The 19,989-nt window shown below is 45.2% G+C and overlaps 1 protein-coding gene across 1 annotated transcript; it reads left to right on the forward strand.

Annotated features, from left to right (window-relative positions):
- The first annotated feature begins 500 nt into the window (after nt 1-500).
- On the forward strand, nt 501-3,303 carry RHOB (ras homolog family member B). The gene has a single exon (XM_020784287.3). It carries the CDS (start codon nt 1,044-1,046, stop codon nt 1,632-1,634), a length of 591 nt encoding a protein of 196 aa, XP_020639946.1. The 5' UTR covers nt 501-1,043; the 3' UTR covers nt 1,635-3,303.
- The last annotated feature ends 16,686 nt before the right edge of the window (nt 3,304-19,989 follow it).

Below are 19,989 nucleotides of genomic sequence, written 5' to 3' on the forward strand. Positions count from 1 at the left end.
CAGCACCGTGGCCGTCTCAATCAGAGGCCAACCCGGAGGTTGGAGGGGAGGAGGGCGGGGGGGGGCTGCACCGGGACCTCCATGAGTCACTCGTTGGCTGGAACGTTGGAAGAGCCGTTTCCCCCCCCCCCCCAGCCACCGACTGACCCTGGGGCCGCGGCCTGGGAGAGCGGGGGGGCCGAGGTCAAGCCCGGGCTTCCTTCCGCCCCCCCCTCCCTCTCTCCTTCGCCGGCTTCTCAGCTCCCGCCTCCCCCTCTCTTCCTTTTACTCGGCGACTCGCGGACTGCAGCGGAGGCCCCGCCCCTCTCCCCGCCCGGCTCCGCCCCCCTCCGCTTCTCCTTCGGCTGGTTGGCGGCCCGTCGCTTCCTCGCTGGGGGGCCCCGCCCCAGCGCCCTGCAGCAGCCTCCGCCAATCCCCAACTCGCTCCAAGAGGATGACCTCATCCTCTCCTTTCCTATTGGCTAGCTATATTAAGAAAGTCGCCGGTCCCTTTAAATACCCGCGTCCGGTTGCCGCGGTGCCTCGGAATGAAGTAGACAGAAGCCGGGCGAGGGGAGAGAAGGGGGCTTGCGAGGGCGCGGCGGCGGCGGCACCACCGACGGACCCTGTTGAGCTGGCGGCGGCTCCTGCTCCTCCTCGGGAGGAAGAGCGTTGCAAAAGGCAACGGACGGCAAGGAGCCACCTCGTCGGTCGGCTGGGCGAGGAGAACCGGCGATCCGGCGTGCGCGCAGGCAGAGGAGGAGAAGAAGGAAGAGGAGAGAGAGCGCGCAAAGCCAGAGTAGCGCTATCCGGCGGCCAGTGGGCGGCTCCCGCCTCCGCACCCTTCCCCCCCCCCGGGCTCCACGGCCGAGAAAGGGCTGCCCCGCCCGGTTCCTCCTCCTCCCCCCCCTTCCCGGCTCTAGCTGGCCCAGGTGCCCAGCCCGAAGGAACCCCGGGAGGCTGCGAGAGGAACCACCGCCGCCGCCGCCGGCCCCGATCCCGCGGGCGACTCGATCATCTCCCTGCTGGCGCATCCTGAGCGGGCGGGCGCGGCGAGGCTGGCCATGGCGGCGATCCGCAAGAAGCTGGTGGTGGTGGGCGACGGGGCGTGCGGCAAGACGTGCCTGCTGATCGTCTTCAGCAAGGACGAGTTCCCGGAGGTCTACGTGCCCACCGTCTTCGAGAACTACGTGGCCGACATCGAGGTGGACAGCAAGCAGGTGGAGCTGGCCCTCTGGGACACGGCCGGCCAGGAGGACTACGACCGCCTCCGGCCGCTCTCCTACCCGGACACCGACGTGATCCTCATGTGCTTCTCGGTGGACAGCCCGGACTCCCTGGAGAACATCCCGGAGAAGTGGGTGCCCGAGGTCAAGCACTTCTGCCCCAACGTGCCCATCATCCTGGTGGCCAACAAGAAGGACCTGCGCAACGACGAGCACGTCCGCAACGAGCTGGCCCGCATGAAGCAGGAGCCCGTCCGCACCGAGGACGGCCGCGCCATGGCCCTGCGCATCCAGGCCTACGACTACTTGGAGTGCTCGGCCAAGACCAAGGAGGGCGTGCGGGAGGTCTTCGAGACCGCCACCCGGGCCGCCCTCCAGAAGCGCTACGGCACCCAGCACGGCTGCATCAACTGCTGCAAGGTGCTCTAACCCCCCTCACCCCCCGAGGGAGGGGGACGGACGGACGGACCCCAGGGGCGGCGGCGGCGGCGGCGCTGGGCGGCCGTGGGGAAGGGGGGCCGCGTCGGGGACGGAGGCTTCCCTTGGGGGGAAGCCCTGCCCAGAGCGAGAGAGAAGGAGACGCAGCCGCGCGTAAAGAAAGTGGGGGGGGGGAGGCGGGGGGGCTCGGGCGGCACTTTTCCCGAGGCGGCAATCTGGACGGTCCTCTGGAAGACTTTGGGGGGGCTTCCAGTGGAGAGGGGCGCCCCCCACCCCGAATGCCTGCTGAGCGCCTTGAATGTACCCAGCCGCCCCCTCCCACCTCTCTTCTCATGGTGGTTCGCGGAGTGGCTCCTCCTCAAGTCCACCAGCCCCGGGTGGCCAAGGACCGCCTCGAACTCTGAGGACCGGGGGGGGGGGGGGTCTGGCTTTTCCCGCCTGCCCTGAGGCTCCCCGACGGCATGGATGGACTTGGAGCTGTGCCCCTCCCCCACCTTGCTCCTGGGGACGGAGTTCCCGCCCTTCCTCTTGGCTGGACTTTGGCATTTCCCTGGAGGCTTTTGAGAGAGAGGGGCTGGGGGGGGGGAGGGAGGGTGGGTGGGTGGGAAGGAAAGATGGCTGGTTGGCTGCTCTGTGTACATAGGAAATCTGCTCTGGGCTGGGGGCCTGAACCCCCCCCCTTTCTTCTTTGACACTGGACTGGGTCTTAGCAGCTCTGGGAGACCTACAAACACAACACAGGACCTCCTTTTGGGTTCTTGTGATGCGTGTTTTGGGAGGGGGGAGTTTTGGACCTCCTTCCAATTACAGAGGGAGAGGAGCAGGAAGAAGAAGGAAAGAAATGGGTGTCCCGTTTTTCATGCTTCTGGTGCCTGCTCTGGTTGCTGTTCTCTCTCTTCTTTCTTTTCCCGTTTGGTTTGGTTAATTTAAATGATTGACTTTTGCAAAAAAAAAGATTTAAAAAAACTCAAGGAGAGAGAAACTTACTTTGCACAACTAGGATGTTTTATTTGGAAACTTTATGTGTACATGTATCCTCCGATCCTGACACTGTAGCATTACAAAAAAGCAAACAAACAAACCCCTTCAGATGGGACCCAGCTAAGCACTTTCCATTGGAACACTTTTAAAAGGTCCCGCTTATGTACAGAGACGAGCATGTGGGTTTCCTTTCACTAGTTGATCCTCAGCGGGACTGCCAGACGCTTAACTTTGGCTGGATTGTGCCCTTTGTTTTTGTATAACTGGTTGATTAAAAGAAGCAAAACCACTGTTATTGTCATCTTTGTGGCTGCCTCCAGAAGTGAGTGGAAGTACTGTCTTTACAACACTTTATTTTTTTTTTGTTCCTGTTTTTTTTTAAGTGCTCAAATGCAAACTCTGTACAGCTGTACACTTTTATTTTCACAGGTCAACTTCTAGGCCTGTGTGAGAATAAATTGTGTTTCTCTGTTTCAGAGAAGTGGTTTAAGTATTTCTCTTCCTTGCCATTTTTTTTTTAAAAAACGATGGTACTAAGGTCTTTATTAAAAACAAAAGAAAATATAGAACACTAAATTGACCTGTTTGAAAGAGAAGACATGTGAAGTTTACAAAAATTATATTAAGCTGTGTATGCAGGTTGTTTGTTTTTGTAAAGTATTAAAAGATTCTATGACTATGTGTGTGAGAGGGTTTGTCTTGCTTTGTTTGCTTTCCTTTGTGATGAAGGAATGCTCCTTCATATAAAACGTGAAGCATTTAGGTTTAAAGGGTCTCTATAAAAAGGTTGTTGGCTCAAAGCTTCATTATTGCGTTAGAACCCTGCCCTACCAAAGCTGATTTCTTTTGCTAATTGAAATATTCTGTAACAGGATCCATTATAGAGAAATCCTGTTGATGTAAGCTTAAGATATATGCAGGGTTGCCATCCTCTGGGCTACAGGATAAGCTTATGGATATCTGGCACTCTGGAAACATTTCAATAAGTTGAGGCAGGAAAAACAGCTTTTAAAAATTAATTATCTTGATTTCTATCTCAGTAACAAAACAGCTGAGCAGCATTTTTTAAAAAGCCTTTGTCCTGCTGGGGTGAGGTCAGTGCTGCTTGCCCTGTGTTTTCTGGGTCCTAATGCCTGTCCATGTGGCCTAAGTGGTGAACAGTAATCTCCTTTAAGAGCAGCACACATCCGTGGGATAAGCGCTGAATATATATGTCAGCACCAGACAAAAACCTGAGATTTTGAAGCTGGCAACAATGTCTATACATGAGCTGCTCGTACTGTTTTCTGTGTATCCCTGGAGACCTCGGCTTCATTGAAAACTGAAAGCATTCCATGGTCACTTCTGCAGTTTTTTCTGTAATCTGGGTTTTGACTTGATTTGTTGTTACTTTACTGTGGTTGTCTCCTGGGGATGTAGTCAGTCCCACCTAAAGTAGGCCTATTGAGTCAGTGGAACTTATACAGGAGTTAACTCACCAAATTCTCCAGTTCAGTTTGTTAATCCTAGCTACAATTTACTACTACACTAAGTAACAGGATTTAAGTTCCATGTAGCTTTCGTATTTAAGTGATTTAAGCTAACTTAAGTGATACATCTTGCCTCCCCCTCCCTTTATTATATTCCATGGAGAAACCTGATTAATGGATTTTTCCAAGTGATTTAAAAAATCACCAGAATCAAAGTATAGTCGCACCTCAAACTACATCACCCATCCCAACCTTGCCAGATCAATATTCTCATTATGCCAAACTATTGCCATTGCCAATGCTGACTGGGGATGATGGGTGTTGTAATCACACATATCTGAAGGGTGTTTGGTTGGGAGAGACTGAATTGGATTTTATCAGGATTCGTAGCCTGTGAATTTTCTCTGACGTGCCAGAATTCTCTTGTGAGTGATATTAACATTTTCTAAACCTTTTTCAGTTTAAAAAAAAAGAAAGCTGAGGTTGGCATCAAAGACCTACATTCTTGGTCTGAAGGGGAATAGGAAACTTTCCTGTGGGATGAAATTTATTTGTTGAGATTAGCCTTCAGACGGTTTATAGAGGCTATTTCTGATAAGGGCAAGAAGATTTGTTCCTTGGAAGGCAAGGGAGAAGATTTATATTCCTAAAAGGGAGAAAAATCACTCTGGAGAAGTGGTTCAAAAAAGATCAGGCCTCTCATTCAAACAGCCTTCATGAATTCAGATGCCTGTTAAGCTTGCTACCAAGAGCTTGACATTTACCTGAGTTTGGTAAAGTGTTCAGATCAGGTCTGTTTTGCATGTCAAATAGGGTAATTGAGCATGTGTGAATGTGTATAAGAGGGTGCAGAAATTCAACTGAGATGGTACAATTGGTATCATAAGTTTTGGGCAGGTCTCATGACTTGCCCAAACGGCCTCTCATTTTCATTGCCATTAACCTCAGTATATAAGCCAGGAAAGCTGGCACGTTTGACTTTTGAACTCAATTCAGTATAAACAGGATGAAATCCAAGAGATTGCTTGATTTGACCCAGTTGCATAAAATGAGTTGTCGGTATTCTCCAGCACATTGACCAGGGCAAGGTCTGCTATAAATTCAGCAGTGCGGTGTTGGTGAAAGTATTTTCAGGTTTTCCGCAGGAACTACTGAGGATAGAAGTGGGCAACCTGCTGTCATTGGCCTGATCTTCAAAAGTCCTCTGTAGGTGATCAGACCTCGGGAGACCGATCTGTTCCTTTTGTGGCAGCCAGAGAAGGAAAGGAAGAGGGCAACAGCAGTGGGTGGGAAATGAAGGTTGAACCTATTTGTTTTGGGCCGTGTCTCAATCTGCGTAGTATTTGCTTCATCACCATCCTCCATCAGCACAAAGGCTTGGCAGATTTAAACAGTCTCCCCTTGAATGTGGCCCTAAACCTTTAAGGATTTACCTACTCTGTCTCAGATACTTTGAGTTTTGCCATGTGGAATTGTGATGCTCTGTATGTACTTCACAGAGCTAGCCGGACTACCTTTCTTACCCTGCCTTTCTCCTTGAAAAGCAACCAAGGCGGGTTGCAACAGTGAAAGACAAGATCAAAGTTGAAGACAAGGAGTATGCAACAGTGGTTAACATCATTAAAGAACAATGAGTAAAGAGGCATCTTACGTAATTAAAAGGAAATATAGCTAAGAACAGTTAAGTATACAATTTTTTAAAATGCCACTCTGAGAAATGGAAAACACAAGTGGTACTAAAAATTCAATCAAGCCAGCAATGCATCACAATCCAGCTTAAAAAAAAAATCACACACAGGTAGATACAGGAACACCCCCAAGATGTGCACCTAGTTTTTTTTTTTTAATGGGAGTGTTACTGAGGGAAGGCTTGCTTGAAGAGAAAGGTCTTTGCTTGTGCAAGGGCAGCAAAGATGGGGGCCAGCCTGGCCTCCTGTGGGAGGGAGTTCTAAAGCTTGGGAACAGCAAGAGAGAAGGCCCTCTCCTGTGTTCCCACCAAATGCACCTTGGAAGTGGGAGGGACTGAGAGAAAGGCCTTTTTCTGATTCTTTTAACACTCCAGCCACCTCATAATGGGGGATGTGGTCTTTGAGATAGCTTGGACCCAGGCCATTTTGGGCTTTGTAGGTTAAAACCAGCACTTTGAATTGTGCCCAGAAATTGATCAGCAGCTGGTGGAGCTGCTGTCACAAGGGGTTTATGTGATCCCTGTAACCACCGAACCCCAAAACTCCAAACAACCACCCAGTTTAAGGTAGAGACATTAAATAACGTAGGAGACAAAACAGAACCCAGGGGGGACACCACAAGTCAGCAGCCAGGGTGTCAAACAGGAAGCCCTCAGCACCACCTTCTGAGCTCTTTGCTCAGAAACTAGAAGTGGACAGAGGCATGGACTAGGTCTCTGGAAACCGGGGTTCGAATCCTTGCCTGGCCATGGAAACTCATGGGGGTGGTGATTTGGAACTTGTAGCACTGCTCTTTAAATACCTCGTTTATCTTGAAAGCCCTATCAAGGTCATTATAAGCCCGTTCCAAACTGAAGGCACATGAAAGAACAAGGGAAATTCACAGAGCCAGGATTGCACTTGCACAGTTAACAATGTGCATCGGAATGCACTTTGTATCGACACTGCGTATTGCAATCTCCGTGCAAGCTCGAGGTATTTGTGGTGAGCTCCTTCTCTGCCGAGAAAACCCTGGAAAGGGTTACCACAAGTAAGAACTAACTTGATGGCCCAAACTTATAATTAAATATGCAAAGGCAGGATTTCTCAGAGTGAGGGTTTAGGCCTGTAAGGGCCTGTGCTTTCAATTTACATTTCATAACATACCTCGTGATGTTGACTTGTTCTCCTTTGTACTGTTTGTTTGGTACTGTGTAAGATATTTTTATATTGCTTCCATTTGGGGGGGGGGCGGGGAGTCCAAAATATTTTATAGAATTAAAACTAGCAAGCGGAGGAGCAAGAAAAATACCCAGGAAGCCAAGAGATAAAATTGTAAAACAGTGGTAAAACTGTAAACATATATTCTATAAATTCTTTGAGTTCTAGGTATACTAGGGCTAAGAAGATCGCAGTGTGTCAGATTTGTCTAGCAAGGGAGAAACCCCAGGGGGGGTAGCTTGTTGCTGCTGAAGATTTTTCAGTCACTTTAAGCAGGTCCTCTTTCTGAGCTGAAACATACCATGCAGCACATCTCCTCCCAAGGGTGAGAAAGAACTGTGGAGGGCTTTGCACCACCACAAACGGACCCTGGGAGAGGTACTCTTTTGGATACATCCCCTTCAGAAACCCTGTGGTAGCAGTTACTCAGAATTTAAACTAAAGCAGGTCTACACTACAGGTCTTATCATAAAAGTGGGCAAAGAGGCCTTCCAGATGCTGGGCAGCTATTTTCATCAGCTATAGCCAACATGCGAACAACGGAGCATGCTGGGAGTGGTAGCCCAGTGACATATGGAGGACTGCACTTCATGGGCCCTGCCTTTATAGCTGGCTGTCACTTGCATCAGATCCCGAGGTTTCAGCATTTAACATCCATATTTCTCTTTCTATAAACAACCAGAAACCTCTGGAACGAACGTGACATTTGAAGAAATCTATTACTTTTTTGCCATTGAGGGGCTGTCCTACTCTTATCCATTTTACAGTGTTGTGGGATGCCGGAATTAAAAGGAAAACTGATCTTAAGGAGGCAAAATTAAGTGAAAACAAAAAAGGTCCTTAGACATAAGCAGGGAGGGAAGAGTGAGGCAAAGCTGTGTCAAGGTATAATGAGGCAGCTTTAATGTATGGAGTGTGCCGATACAAGGCAGCCATCCCTATTTCTTGTAGGTCTGTTTTTGTATTAAGAGCTGTGCCATATAGGAGTTTCCAGAGTGACAGACAATCCTGGAAATTCAAAAGCAGTAATATAGAGGAGTGTTACATTCAGACATTCAGGAACCATTGTGAACTGCAACAAAAACTTTTATTGGGACATGAAAAAATGAATCAAAGAAAGTATAAATTAAAAAAAACCCCACACATCAAGCAATGATGTTGATGATGATTGATCATTTCACTCAAAACATGACTTTACTTGCTAGGAAAGTAAGTTTTTATACTTTTTAGTTTTTACTGACTCATACTCAATTACTTTAGGAAGGGAAGTAGTTTTATTGGGGCTCTTGAGGGAGGGAGCCAAGGGTGAGGGATGGATTTAAGGAGGGTGCATCATTTGCACCATGAACCATGGTAAATCCAGCAATGGAAGAAAAAGAAAAAGAAAACACCCTCTGTAGTCCCCCCTTCCCTTGTTGATACCCTAAAACATGTGCTTAATCCAGAGCTGAGTAGGGACGTAAACCGGCACAGGGAAAGCCCTGCTGGAAAAGGAGAAGATCCCTGAAACAGAAGGATGAATGTGCAATTAATGCCCTTCAAAGCCCTCTTCTTCTTGTGAACCAGCGTCGCAGGTGCAGTGCCTTTGCCCTGAAAGACTGCAAAAGACCAGACACTTCCCCTCCTTGACTGAAGCAAAGTTCTGGAGTGGATCTCCAGTTTCTCCCAGCTAAGTGGAAGGAAGCAGGAGATCTGCTCTAGATCTTTGCTTCAGCAGAGAAGAGCAGAGATCTAGTCTCTTGACTTTTGCAAACTCTGTGGGGGCCTCCTCTTCCTTTGAGGCCCTAAACACATCCTCATCTCGGTTAATGGTTGATTCAGGCACTTTTACAGAAGATTGCAGGCAAAGTATTGTTTCCCAAACTTTAATAAAAGAAACTAATGTTTTAAGTTATTATAGTTTTGCATGGAGGAGGGCCCTTCTGGTGGGGGCCCTTTGCCCCTTTATAAATCCTGCACTGTCGCTGACCCCCTTCATATCTCCCCCTTCCCTATATTATTTGGATGGCCACTTCCTGTTCCCCTTCTCCCTCTTGTGTAGATGTGTCCCTGTACCAGCAGGCAACAACTTTGAAATAGAAGAAATAATTATATCTATCAAAAATGATCAGCATTGTCAAATATTTTCACAGACTGTCATGTGGGGAATGGAGTGAGTTTGTTATCTTTGACTCCAGAGGGAGATGAGCTACAGTGAAATGGAAGAAACCCGTCTGTGGGGATTTTGGGATTTCCCCACACCCGTCCCTGAAAATAAGAGCTGTTTGACAATGGAATAGGCTACCTCAACAGGAATAGGCGTACTCAACAGGGCTGCCATATCCTATCAGGTTAGTGCTACTTGTACAGTGGCCAGTTTGTGTGACATGCACATTTAAACTTAAAAAGCCATGTTTGGGCTATTCCGTCTGTTCTCTCTCTCTCTCTCTCTCTCTCTCTCTCTCTCTCTCTCTCTCTCTCTCTCTCTGACAATGGTTGCTTTATGTTTCAAGTTCCTCTCTCTCTCCAGTGAACTTTCTCCCCTCAACACCTTCCTCTCTTTTTCAGGGGTGGCTGTGTTAGGATGGTGTTCATCCCCATTTTCTTTTTCAGTTTGTTTCTCCTTGCCTGGCCATGCACCACCTCCTCTTCCCCCCCCCACCTCCCTCTGGCATCCCCTCTTTTGCTCATTGATAGGAGACGAAAAGGCGAGCATTGCCCCAGAAAACACACTGTGCAGCTATTCTACTTTCCCCTCTCTAATGGAAGTTCAGTGGTGAGGGCAAGAAAGATGGAAGAAGCAGTGGAAAAATATAGGAGGGTTACAGATGGAAGACACCAAGATTTGGTTACCCTCCGGGTAATGTTCCATGAATGAGGCAGTCAATATTCATAACGAAAAACCTTTCTATGGGCACAGCAAATTACAACTTGAGCCATCTTCTGCCTATCCTAGTACAGAGAGATCTCTGGCAGCTTGGTCAGATGTTGAAACTACCTAATAAAACAGATAGACATGGAAACGACAGGGCAAAGTGATAGAGCAAATAACGAGCAATTCATGGGTGCTTGCTTGTGACCTGGAATTAAAGAAAACATCCAGACTGGACACTGAGATACTCATATATGGCAGTGCATTTTAAGCAGAGGTTCTTCCACATGAGGTGTTTAAAAATGTGAACCAGAAAACTGGTAAACTTAAAGACATGCACACATCATGCTTACTGAACAGGAGGAAACACTGCAGAGAAGGAAAAGCACTTGAATGTTTTTCGAGCAAGATAGAAGTTTGGCTCCATGGAGCCCCTTTTGCATAGCTCAGGTGGCTGTAAACATTTGATTTGACTTTCATCACCTTCCTTATGTCTTTCCCTCCCCAGATGTGTTAGATTACAGTTCTTAATAATGCTCATGCTGATGAGAGCTGCCCTCCCTCACATCTAAAAAGTACCCCCTGGGAAATGATTATCTAAAACACTGGTTCTTAACCTTGGGTTACTCAGGAGTTTTGGACTGCAACTCCCAGAAGCCTTCACCACCAGCTGTCCTGACTGGGGTTTCTGGGAGTTGCAGTTCAAAAACATCCGAGTAACAAAGGTTAAGAACCACTGATCTAAAAGACAAGTTCTGTGAAGGTCAAACAAAGTCTTCACATCTTCAGATCCACCTGCATTGCCTGATATTACTCAACTTGTTCCAGGTTATCTTCCTTGGCTAAGAAAAGCATCCATCCTTCCTTCCCTGAAGTAATACCAGCATTCAAATGCGATCATTATTACCGTGCATGCATAGGCAGACTTTGTACTGTATATATTGTAGCAGGAACATGGAACATGGTGAGGACTGCATGATGTTGTTGGACTTCATATCCCATTAGCCCCAGCCAAAATGGCCAATGGCGATGAACGATGGGAAATGAAATCCAATAACATCTTGTCAAACTCTGGCTTTCAGCTGGAAAATTCTGAGCAGCAGCAGTTTTTTTTTAACTGACACCCTAGCAAACGAACAATGTATGGCAGTATTTCAGTTTCCTTTAATAAGATTCCCCCCCCCGTCAGACAATGAATTTCCCCCCTCCTTTCAAACACATTTCTAAAAATAAAATCAAGGCTGGATTTTTCCACAGAATGATAATTTATCACAGCACTCAAGCAGGTCCTAGTTTTAGTTTTATAGAAACTAGGGAGTTCATATGTTCAGATCCTGAAGATACCCCCCAACTGCCTTGTGGGGCAGGGGGAGGAGGGGATGTCCTGCTGGGGCAGCTGATATCCCCCCCCCCCGTGTTGAGAGCAGCTTTAAGACCTGAACTTCCACAAGGGAAGGATGAAAAAAAGGGAACAGCACCATGCTTACCATCTCTGGAGGAAACCGCCCATGGCCTGAAGCAACTTCTTGTTCTTGTCTTTCAAAACTTTTATTTTTTCCTTAGTTTTTCAGTGTTTTTAAATGGTTGGTTGTGTTGAATGCCTTGGTAGAAAAGCAGCGTATCACCCAAGGGACAAATATACAAAATACACAAGCATTCTCATTGGATTTTTTTTTCAAAAACTGGACAAACATCTAGTAGGATGGTTCAGTTGTTGTTGGGTTCCGGCTCCCATGATCAGAAAAGAGCTGATGGAAGCTGTAGTCCAACATCCAATGGGCCAGCCATTTATTTCTTCCTTCCATCTTAGCACCTGTATCTCTTAATTGTGCATCTTGTGTATGTTGACCCAGACATAAACCTCTGCTGACTATGAGGGTTATTTGGGCAAACTACCAAATAAGTGTGGTTTCATCCCAGAATTGTGGTTTGAAGCACGGAGGAGATGGGGGGGGGGACAGGAAGGGGCCTACAGTGCTTGAATTGGAAGTTAAAATTACAGGATTCAAAACAGTGTATTCTTATGATAGTGGGACATCTGTAGGAAAACAAAGCAATATGGTGCAAGAAGTGCTTTAAAAGCTAGCCTGCTATTGACAGAATTTTGGAAGTGATGCTCCTGTGGGGAGTCTGGCAGAGTAACAAAGACTTAGATGAGAGTTCCAGAAATAAACTTGCGTTAATAAAGCAAACATACTGCTGGCTTTCTCTTTATTTATTTGTATTTATTGTTTATTTAGCCCTATGATTATATGTCCTCAGATTGTATTTAAACTGAATCACACTCCCGGAAAATCACCAAGAACAGAATTAGAACTCAGTTACATGCAGGGGGGCAGCGGGAATCTTTTGGAATTGGTTTTAACATGTTTGAAATAAATTAATTTTTTTTGACTATATGATGCACAGGGAAGTGTGGGTTTTTTTGTTTTTGTTTTTTTGCTGAGATGCATGTTTTTGAGTCGGAAAGTGAAGCATTTTGCTCATCTGCAATAGGGTTGTTTGTTTTACATAGCTTATGAAACTGGTTCATTCCAAATCATTTTGGCATGTGTGAACATCTCTGTCACTGCAAATTATGTTTCTGGGGATTTGTCAAGTAATAGCTATCAGGATTACAGGTTTCAAGCTACAGGAAACCTTGCAGTCAGATCTGAAAAGAGGGCCAGCAGAGAGAGAGAAAGGTTGAGTGGGGGGAAAGTGTTCCCTCCTTCACAAAACTAGAAGCTGCTGACCTTGTAAATTTCTCTGGTCAGTTCCTCTTTGCCACTCATTGGAATGCCTTCCCTCTGGCCTTGTGCTGGTTGGCTTTCACAGGCACCGGCCACCGTGGCTGTATTTCTTGCAATCTGGAATAGTGCTATTGTGATGGATGGGAAAAAACTGAACAGGATGGAGTGCAATCTGTCCATGCAGATTGACACACTAAGAGGGAGGGAGGCAGGCAGGCAGGCAGGCAGACAGACAGACACAGACATAGACAGGGTAGAAAAGGAGCCATTGCATCAGCAGCTGAGGCTGGTGAGATGGAAGGCACACCGGTGAAACATTGACAAGATCATCCGCTTCTAGAGTTACAGTGGAGGGACATACCCACAGGGGGTGGGGAAGGCAAAGGAGTGACAGAACCACTGGGTGTGGCAAGAGAGAGGGCACACCAGTGAGTCCCACTGCCAGTTCCCTTTCTCCCTCTCCCTCTCACCCCCCCCCGAGAGAGAGAGAGAGAGAGAGAGAGAGTCTGACTTCTCTGCACATGTGTCAGGCTGCAGTGAAGGCTTTCACATAAGAAACATACATCCAAAATCCTCTTTCAATAGCAGAATCTGCTGCTGACATCACTCCCATTGTGCAGGTGGAGCTGTGCAAAAGAATCCAGGCCATTGCTATGTTACCTGGACAGCTGCCTGCTGAAATGTTCACACAAATGTAAGTGGGGTACTAACCACAAGCATATTGAATTTATTCATTGAATGGATGGATTTTTATCCCTCCTTTCTCCCGTAATTGCAACCCAAGGCAGGTTAGGACATTGTTAAAGAGAAGTGCAAATAAAAACTCAGTAAGTTGCCAATCATAAAACACAATTCAACAAATTTTAAACAATAATCATAACTAAAACCAAAAATACAGAACATAAGATCAACCCCCTGTCCTGAGCAAGCAAACACTTGCTGAAGGCCAGCCTGAATAGGAAGGTCTTTGGGAGAAAGAGGAGGCAACAAGGAGGGGGCCAGTTTAAGCCCCCTCAGAAGGGATTTGCATATTTGAATTATAGGTGCCTATCTTGAAGAGTTTCAAGTTTGAGCAGACTTATATAGTATATGGTACTGAAGGAATGAATGCTTTCACTTGAGCAGAAATCACGTTCTAGTTTTGATTGACAAAACTCTCACAAAGCATAATGTTGAACCTACGAATTCCTCAAGCTCCAGAATATTCAGTGCCACCATAGTACATGCTATCTCCAGGAGTGGCTCCATGATTTACAAGAAAAACAAACAAAGAAGCAAGCGAAACAAAAAACCCAGCACCAGGATCAAATGTCACTTCAGTGTAGTGGTAATCCACCCCTGTACCTCAGTTTATCTGGGAGTTTTTCCCCTATGTCATTGGGGCTTCTACTTTTTGCAAGCTCAAAGGATTCAAGCAGGCCATGTGTGATCAGTAGTTTCATTCTTCAAAAGATGGAGGTATGTGACTATGGGTGGTATTCTGGCGATGTATTAAGCTGAACATGATGTTTTGGACAGTGGGAACACCCACCCAAGGATGACTCTCTCTAGTTACTCTGAAGTCTTTTAATTTTTTTTAAAAAAACAAACTACTAAGTATAGCGCTAAATCACCTTATCTCTATATTGATACAGTAGTTTAGCACTAGATCAGTTCTGCATAGAAAAAAGCAGATAAAAAACTGATATGAAATAGAAACAACTCCAATGAACTACAGCAGACTTTATGGCACGGAGAATTTGGAAAACTTCCCCTTTCTGCTAACTCCATGCAACATTTTAAACAGCCCACAAGCTTTATAATAAACCATATAAGGACAGCCGGGGATTGGCAGAGGGTTGGATTTTGTTTTGTCTTTTGTTTTGTTGTAGAAAGCAACTCCAAGGATCCTCTCGCCTACTGGGAAGGGTGGCTGGAGGATTCTTGGAACTGCAATAGAACAATTGTCACTTTTCTAAGCTCTGGATCAATTCCTTCTGGGCATGCAACCAAATGGAGAAGTAACAGATGGATTTAAGTTGTGCCTTCATTGGTTCTCATGAGAACCCCTCTTGAGGGAAAAAAGGAAGAACCATTTCAGAAAAATAGTGAACAAATATTTTTCTGATTTTATGGTCTCATCTTCTATAAGCCAGAGCTCAGTTAATTTGCTCTGACTATATGTAAAACAGCTTATTTATAAACTTTAGTTTCACATGAATTTATAGCCAGTAAATTTAGGGGCAGTAGAAAGAGAGAACAACTTAATATGAGATTTTGTTGGTTTGCAAGATCTGAGCAGAGGTGTTACTGATAGGACATTTTGGAGGTCATTAACTCATATCATCACCACACATCCAAAGACTTGATGACACATAACATCTTTGGAGGTTTTCTTTTAAATCACCAAATACTTGTAAAATGACAAAATGGGTGGAATGGAGACTATGACAGGATACAGGCACCAAAGCTCTACTAACAAGAAATAAGACCATCCCCAGTCACAAAGCAAAAAACTGTACTTTTACAGCTTAAACAAGAGAGCTTCTGAATATTCTTCTGCATTATTTATTATTTCTGTATTTTATGTGTATTTTTTAAAATAATATTATCTTTGTGTCTCCATTTTTACAACCAGACACAGAATCCTCCTGCAAGCCTAAATCCGATAAGTCTGTTTGGCTAGAAAAGAGTTAAAAAGTTAGCTATGAGCTAGATAATTACACCCTGATTGACAGGGTTAAAAGTTCAGATTGTCCCAGATTGGGAGCTGATTTCACCTTTGAAAATTTATCTGAAGAGACTGTTTATTTCCAATAAACATCCTGTGAGAATGTTTACTGGAAGTGCTAGAAAAAAACACAACTGCAATTTGTTTTTCTAAAGTAATTGTAAATACTTTGAATATGCCTTTCAAAATTGCATGCTAAATTCCTGAAGTACATGGCAAAATGTCCCCCTTTCTTGAGGACTATCACTCTATTATTTTCTCCAAAGTAAACATTGTTTATTTACTCTAAAGAAATCCTGTCTGTTGACTTTGTTGTTGTGACCTCTAGTTGCCCTGCCACTCTGCAAACATCAAACTTCTGTTTTCCCCACCCAAAAACGTATATAATGTGTCATTTTGCAAAGCTCTTGCTGGCAAGACTGTATCACACATGCTCAGTGTTATAACAAAGTTGCTGATTTTCCCTTTTGGAAGGCCTTTTTTTGGGGGGGGGGAATCAGTATTTCAGTCCCTGCAGCCTGAATTCTTTCCAAATTAAAAATTAGTTGATAGGGCCAGCCATTCTCTTTCAAGATAAGCAAGACTGGTCTTTTCAATGTATGTGGTCTATTTTAAATCTGGGGTCATTTGGGATTGCCTATTTTTGAATGGGGTCACGAAGAGTCAGACACGACTTAACGACTAAACAGCAACAACAATTTCTGAATAGGGGAAACAGTTTCGCTTTTAAAAAATCATAATTCAAACAACTATTGTCCAAACCTCCCCCCCCCCCCCCACACACACATACATATTTGGCAAAGAGTAAAAGCAGCCTGTTTGGTGCTGATTCAAAGTCCTGTTTCAATTTTTTTTTTTTTTTTTTGGTTTGGGACATCCCCATTTTTAGAATTGCCTTGTATTGATTTGCTCTGTGGCACAGTAACGTATCTGCACTCTCATGCAGCTATAACCAATAAGCAATAACCCACAATTTGGCGAGACCTTACACTGTATGATCAAAGTTTGGGAAGGCTGATATAGGCCAGGATTATAACATTTATCTATGTCCAGGACCTGAATTCAGATCTGGATAGGATCTGGATGGATGGGTGGGCATGTATCAGCAGTGAGTGTGGCTCATTGCTCAGGCCAAGGCACGCAATACGTTGCTGGGCTGCAGAACAGAACAGCTTTGCAGGCTTATCAGTAGCTGTCGCCTCTTATCATGAGAGCAGATGAAGTTTGGTTACTAAATGAAAAATATTCTTCTCCCATGGGCCACTCCCTGCATGTGAGATAGAGGTTTACCTTTTTTGATGCACATGGTACTACAATGAGGGTGGGGGAATACTACCTCTAAGAAAATGGACAATTGTGGCTCTCTAGATTTTGTTAAAACTGCAACGCCCACATCCTTGAGTGAGCCGGATTCTTGGGAGCTGCGGTGAATTCGAACAACATCTGAAGAGTCACCATTGCCCACCCTTGCTCTAAGATGACCCTTGCTTGTTCACAGTATTGTAACTTTACTAATGACTGGTTCATACATTTTTTTAAATATCATAGGCTCAGTTGGTTGGGAAGATCTGAAAGGAGTCATGTTTTATAGAAGACAGATGCCACCTCTCCCCTCCCCCAGGAAATTGGATCCCCATAAGTCTACATTTTTGCTGACATTCCAATTTGCAGCTTCAGTGATGCCACAAGAAAGGCTTTGAATTTTAGCTCCCATTAATGAAAGCCAGGATGGGAAGAGTACAAAAGGATGGGGAGGGGGGGTGATGCTGGAAATGGTTTGGCAGATTACAAACTGTGCATCTTTGCACAGCCGTAACTCTGAAGGGAAAACCAAGAGCTGAGTTCAAGCAGGTATTGTGTCTGAAGAAGGCAAAAGCTTGTGGTGAAAACTAGCACGAAGGAATGTCTACTAAGCACCAGAAAACTGTTATGGAGATCCAGAAAACATGACCTTAGGGTTTTGTGCAGTGTGATGGGTGTCATAATAAAACATGGCCAGTCCTGGATCATAAAGAAAACCAACAAGAAAAGGAACAATCCCTGCAACTGAAATATGGTGTTAGAGGACAACTATACACGTATAGAAGAGATACGTGGTGCCAGGTTCAGTCAAGCCCTGAACATTAGAATTCTGTTCGACGTAAATGTTTGTAATCTCTCTAGTCCACTGATCCTCCTGTGTAAAAGCAAGTTGTGCTTACTGCCTCAAGCCCACCTTGCGAACTTAATGACTGAGGGGTGATGGATTAGAACCCAGATTTATTTATTGATTGATTTCCTCCAAACCAACTCACTAACTAACTAAATTCCCGATAAAAGCCATCAAGGTGGGCTCCCCCAGAAAATAAGCAATAAGCTCATAAAAACAAAACTCAGCAATCAAATTGTGCTAAAATATATAAAGCACAGCACAACACAAAGGATGGCACACAAGACAGGTTAAAAGTCATGTGGAAGGGATGGGACAGAAGCAAAGGTTCTGGTGATTAAAAGGGACAAACTTCCATCAAAGCTGTAATTGGCTATTTGTAGCTGCATGCTAAGGGCACCTTCTAGTCTGCCAGATGAGGTAGCCTGTTTTTCACTGACTACTGTTGGTCCTTTCAGGCCCTCTGCAACCTCAAAGCAGACCTACCACGACCACCACCATCACCAAAGGCACCTCTCTGGGGCTTTCATTCACAGAGGACCCAGCAGCAGTGGGAAAGCTTTTCATTGCCGCTTGAAATAGCCGTTGAATGGTGGTTTTAATTTCAAGGGTTTGCCCAAGAAATGGTTGCTTAAGCAGAGTCAGGCCATGCTCAACTGGCTTCAACTGAACTAGCTTGCCTACAGTATGGCTTCGCGCTACTGTAGGTCTCTTATCACATTACAGCTTGCTTAACTGAAACACGGTGAGCTGCCGCGCAAGTGTTTCCATCATGTGAAGAATGTCTGAAGGAGGAGAAAGAAGGAAGTTGAGTGGCTTCAAAATGAGAGGAAGAAAAGAAAGCCAGTTGGAGAGTGAGGTTAAATTCCATTAAGTTGACTCAGAAAGTAGTGGAAATGATATTCCATCCAACCTTGGGGACTGCATATATACCCACTATGGACAGTATGGGATAAGACATCCTGGGCTACCAGATGTTGTTAAGTTACCACTCTCATCATCTCTGACCATGCTGGCTGGTACTGATGAGAACTAGAACCCAACAACATTTTAAGGGCCACAAGTTTCACACTCCTGACTTATAGGGTAGCAAAATGTAACAGCACAGGAGAGCAACAGTGCCCTGTGTACAGATTCCGGAGTATTCTGTTACGGATGAAATTTCCAGGTCCCATCTCACCTAAATCTATCTGCTTGTTGGCCTTTTACAGGCTAAGGAGTAAAGAATAGACCATGTTTTTATAACTCCAAAGGCCACTTTGAGGGCACTTAAGAGATTGATTCCAAACTAATTGGCTTGGTTGTGACATTCACAGCTGCTTCCCAGTGGGCCTCTTTCACAGATGTCCAGAAGGAGACCAAATATCACAGTCAGGAAGTGGAAAAGTTGATCTTGGAAGTATTCTTCACAAAACCCAGCACTTACTTTGCCTCCCTGATAAATAACTGTTCTTCATTCTTTCTTTTTCTTTGCCATTGTTTTTCCATGAGAGCAGATTAAATGTAGAGAGAAATGTGTATAACTATATGGACAGAAGTGGGTGATACTGCTTTTTAACTTTACAACATGCCATCATAAGTCAGAATTCAGGCAGAAATCTTTTTGTCAGTGTTGAGGTTACCATGACAATTCAAGGACTGGCTTTTTAAAGCTGCACTGCTGGAGGAATAGTGTGGAGGTGGAGGGAAAACTTGAGAGTCATCTCAACTGAGGGAAAAGAAGAGAGGGGGTGGGAGCCAGAGGCTGGCCTTTCTCCTTGTGGCCCTGAGTTCTAATTATAGGAGAAAATACAAATAACCCACTTTCAGATTTGGGAAGGAAGGGGGAGTTAGACACCATAATGGAACCAGGGGGCCTCCCTATCTTGGCTTTTTCCTTTTTAATATGAATGGAGGGTAATATTAATTTGCATTTGCATGTATGGTGGGGAGAGGAAATGGGAAACTATTGCTTAATCTCCTGATGGGCACTGATATGGGGCCTCTTCAGATATTGTGCCTGAATAGTGTATGGGGACACATAAAAGAAACACTTGAGGTCAGCACCTCCTTCTATCCTTTTGACTTATCAGCATAAAAAACAAGTTAATCCCGAAATCAGTCTGTCCAGCTGGGTATGGAAGAAGCATTTTCCTTACTCAACCTCTTCTCTGTCCTGTCTTTTTTGACCCTCACCTTCAACCTTTTTTTTTAAAGAGCCAGCCCAAAATGTCTTGCTGTCTGAGGTAAAGGGCAACACGTTGTCTCTTTTGTAGCAGAGAACCCTACAGGACTGCTAGTTGAGTTTTACTTGGAGAGTGATGGCAGAAAAGCGGCCTTCATTGTAACTGGAGTCTGGTTGAGGAAGGACAGGCATTTGACATGTACTCTTCCCAGCCTGAAGGAGTTGCCTCCTTCTGCCTAAAGAAAGGATCAGCTTCATTTGTTGAAGGCGGAATAGTTTCTGGAAGTCTGTTTGACACAAGAGATTTCTACAGGGACAGAAAGGATATATTTAAGACTGAAGGCCTCTTTTTAAAAGTTGCCCTGGTGAATGTGAATCACTTCATCAGTCTGAAAATCATGG

Source organism: Pogona vitticeps, chromosome 1, assembly GCF_051106095.1.
Source record: "Pogona vitticeps strain Pit_001003342236 chromosome 1, PviZW2.1, whole genome shotgun sequence".
Taxonomy (NCBI): domain Eukaryota; kingdom Metazoa; phylum Chordata; class Lepidosauria; order Squamata; family Agamidae; genus Pogona; species Pogona vitticeps.

Bases quoted from the DNA above. Each gene is read 5' to 3' on its own strand.
- RHOB (XM_020784287.3), top strand. From the start codon at position 1,044: ATGGCGGCGATCCGCAAGAAGCTGGTGGTGGTGGGCGACGGGGCGTGC.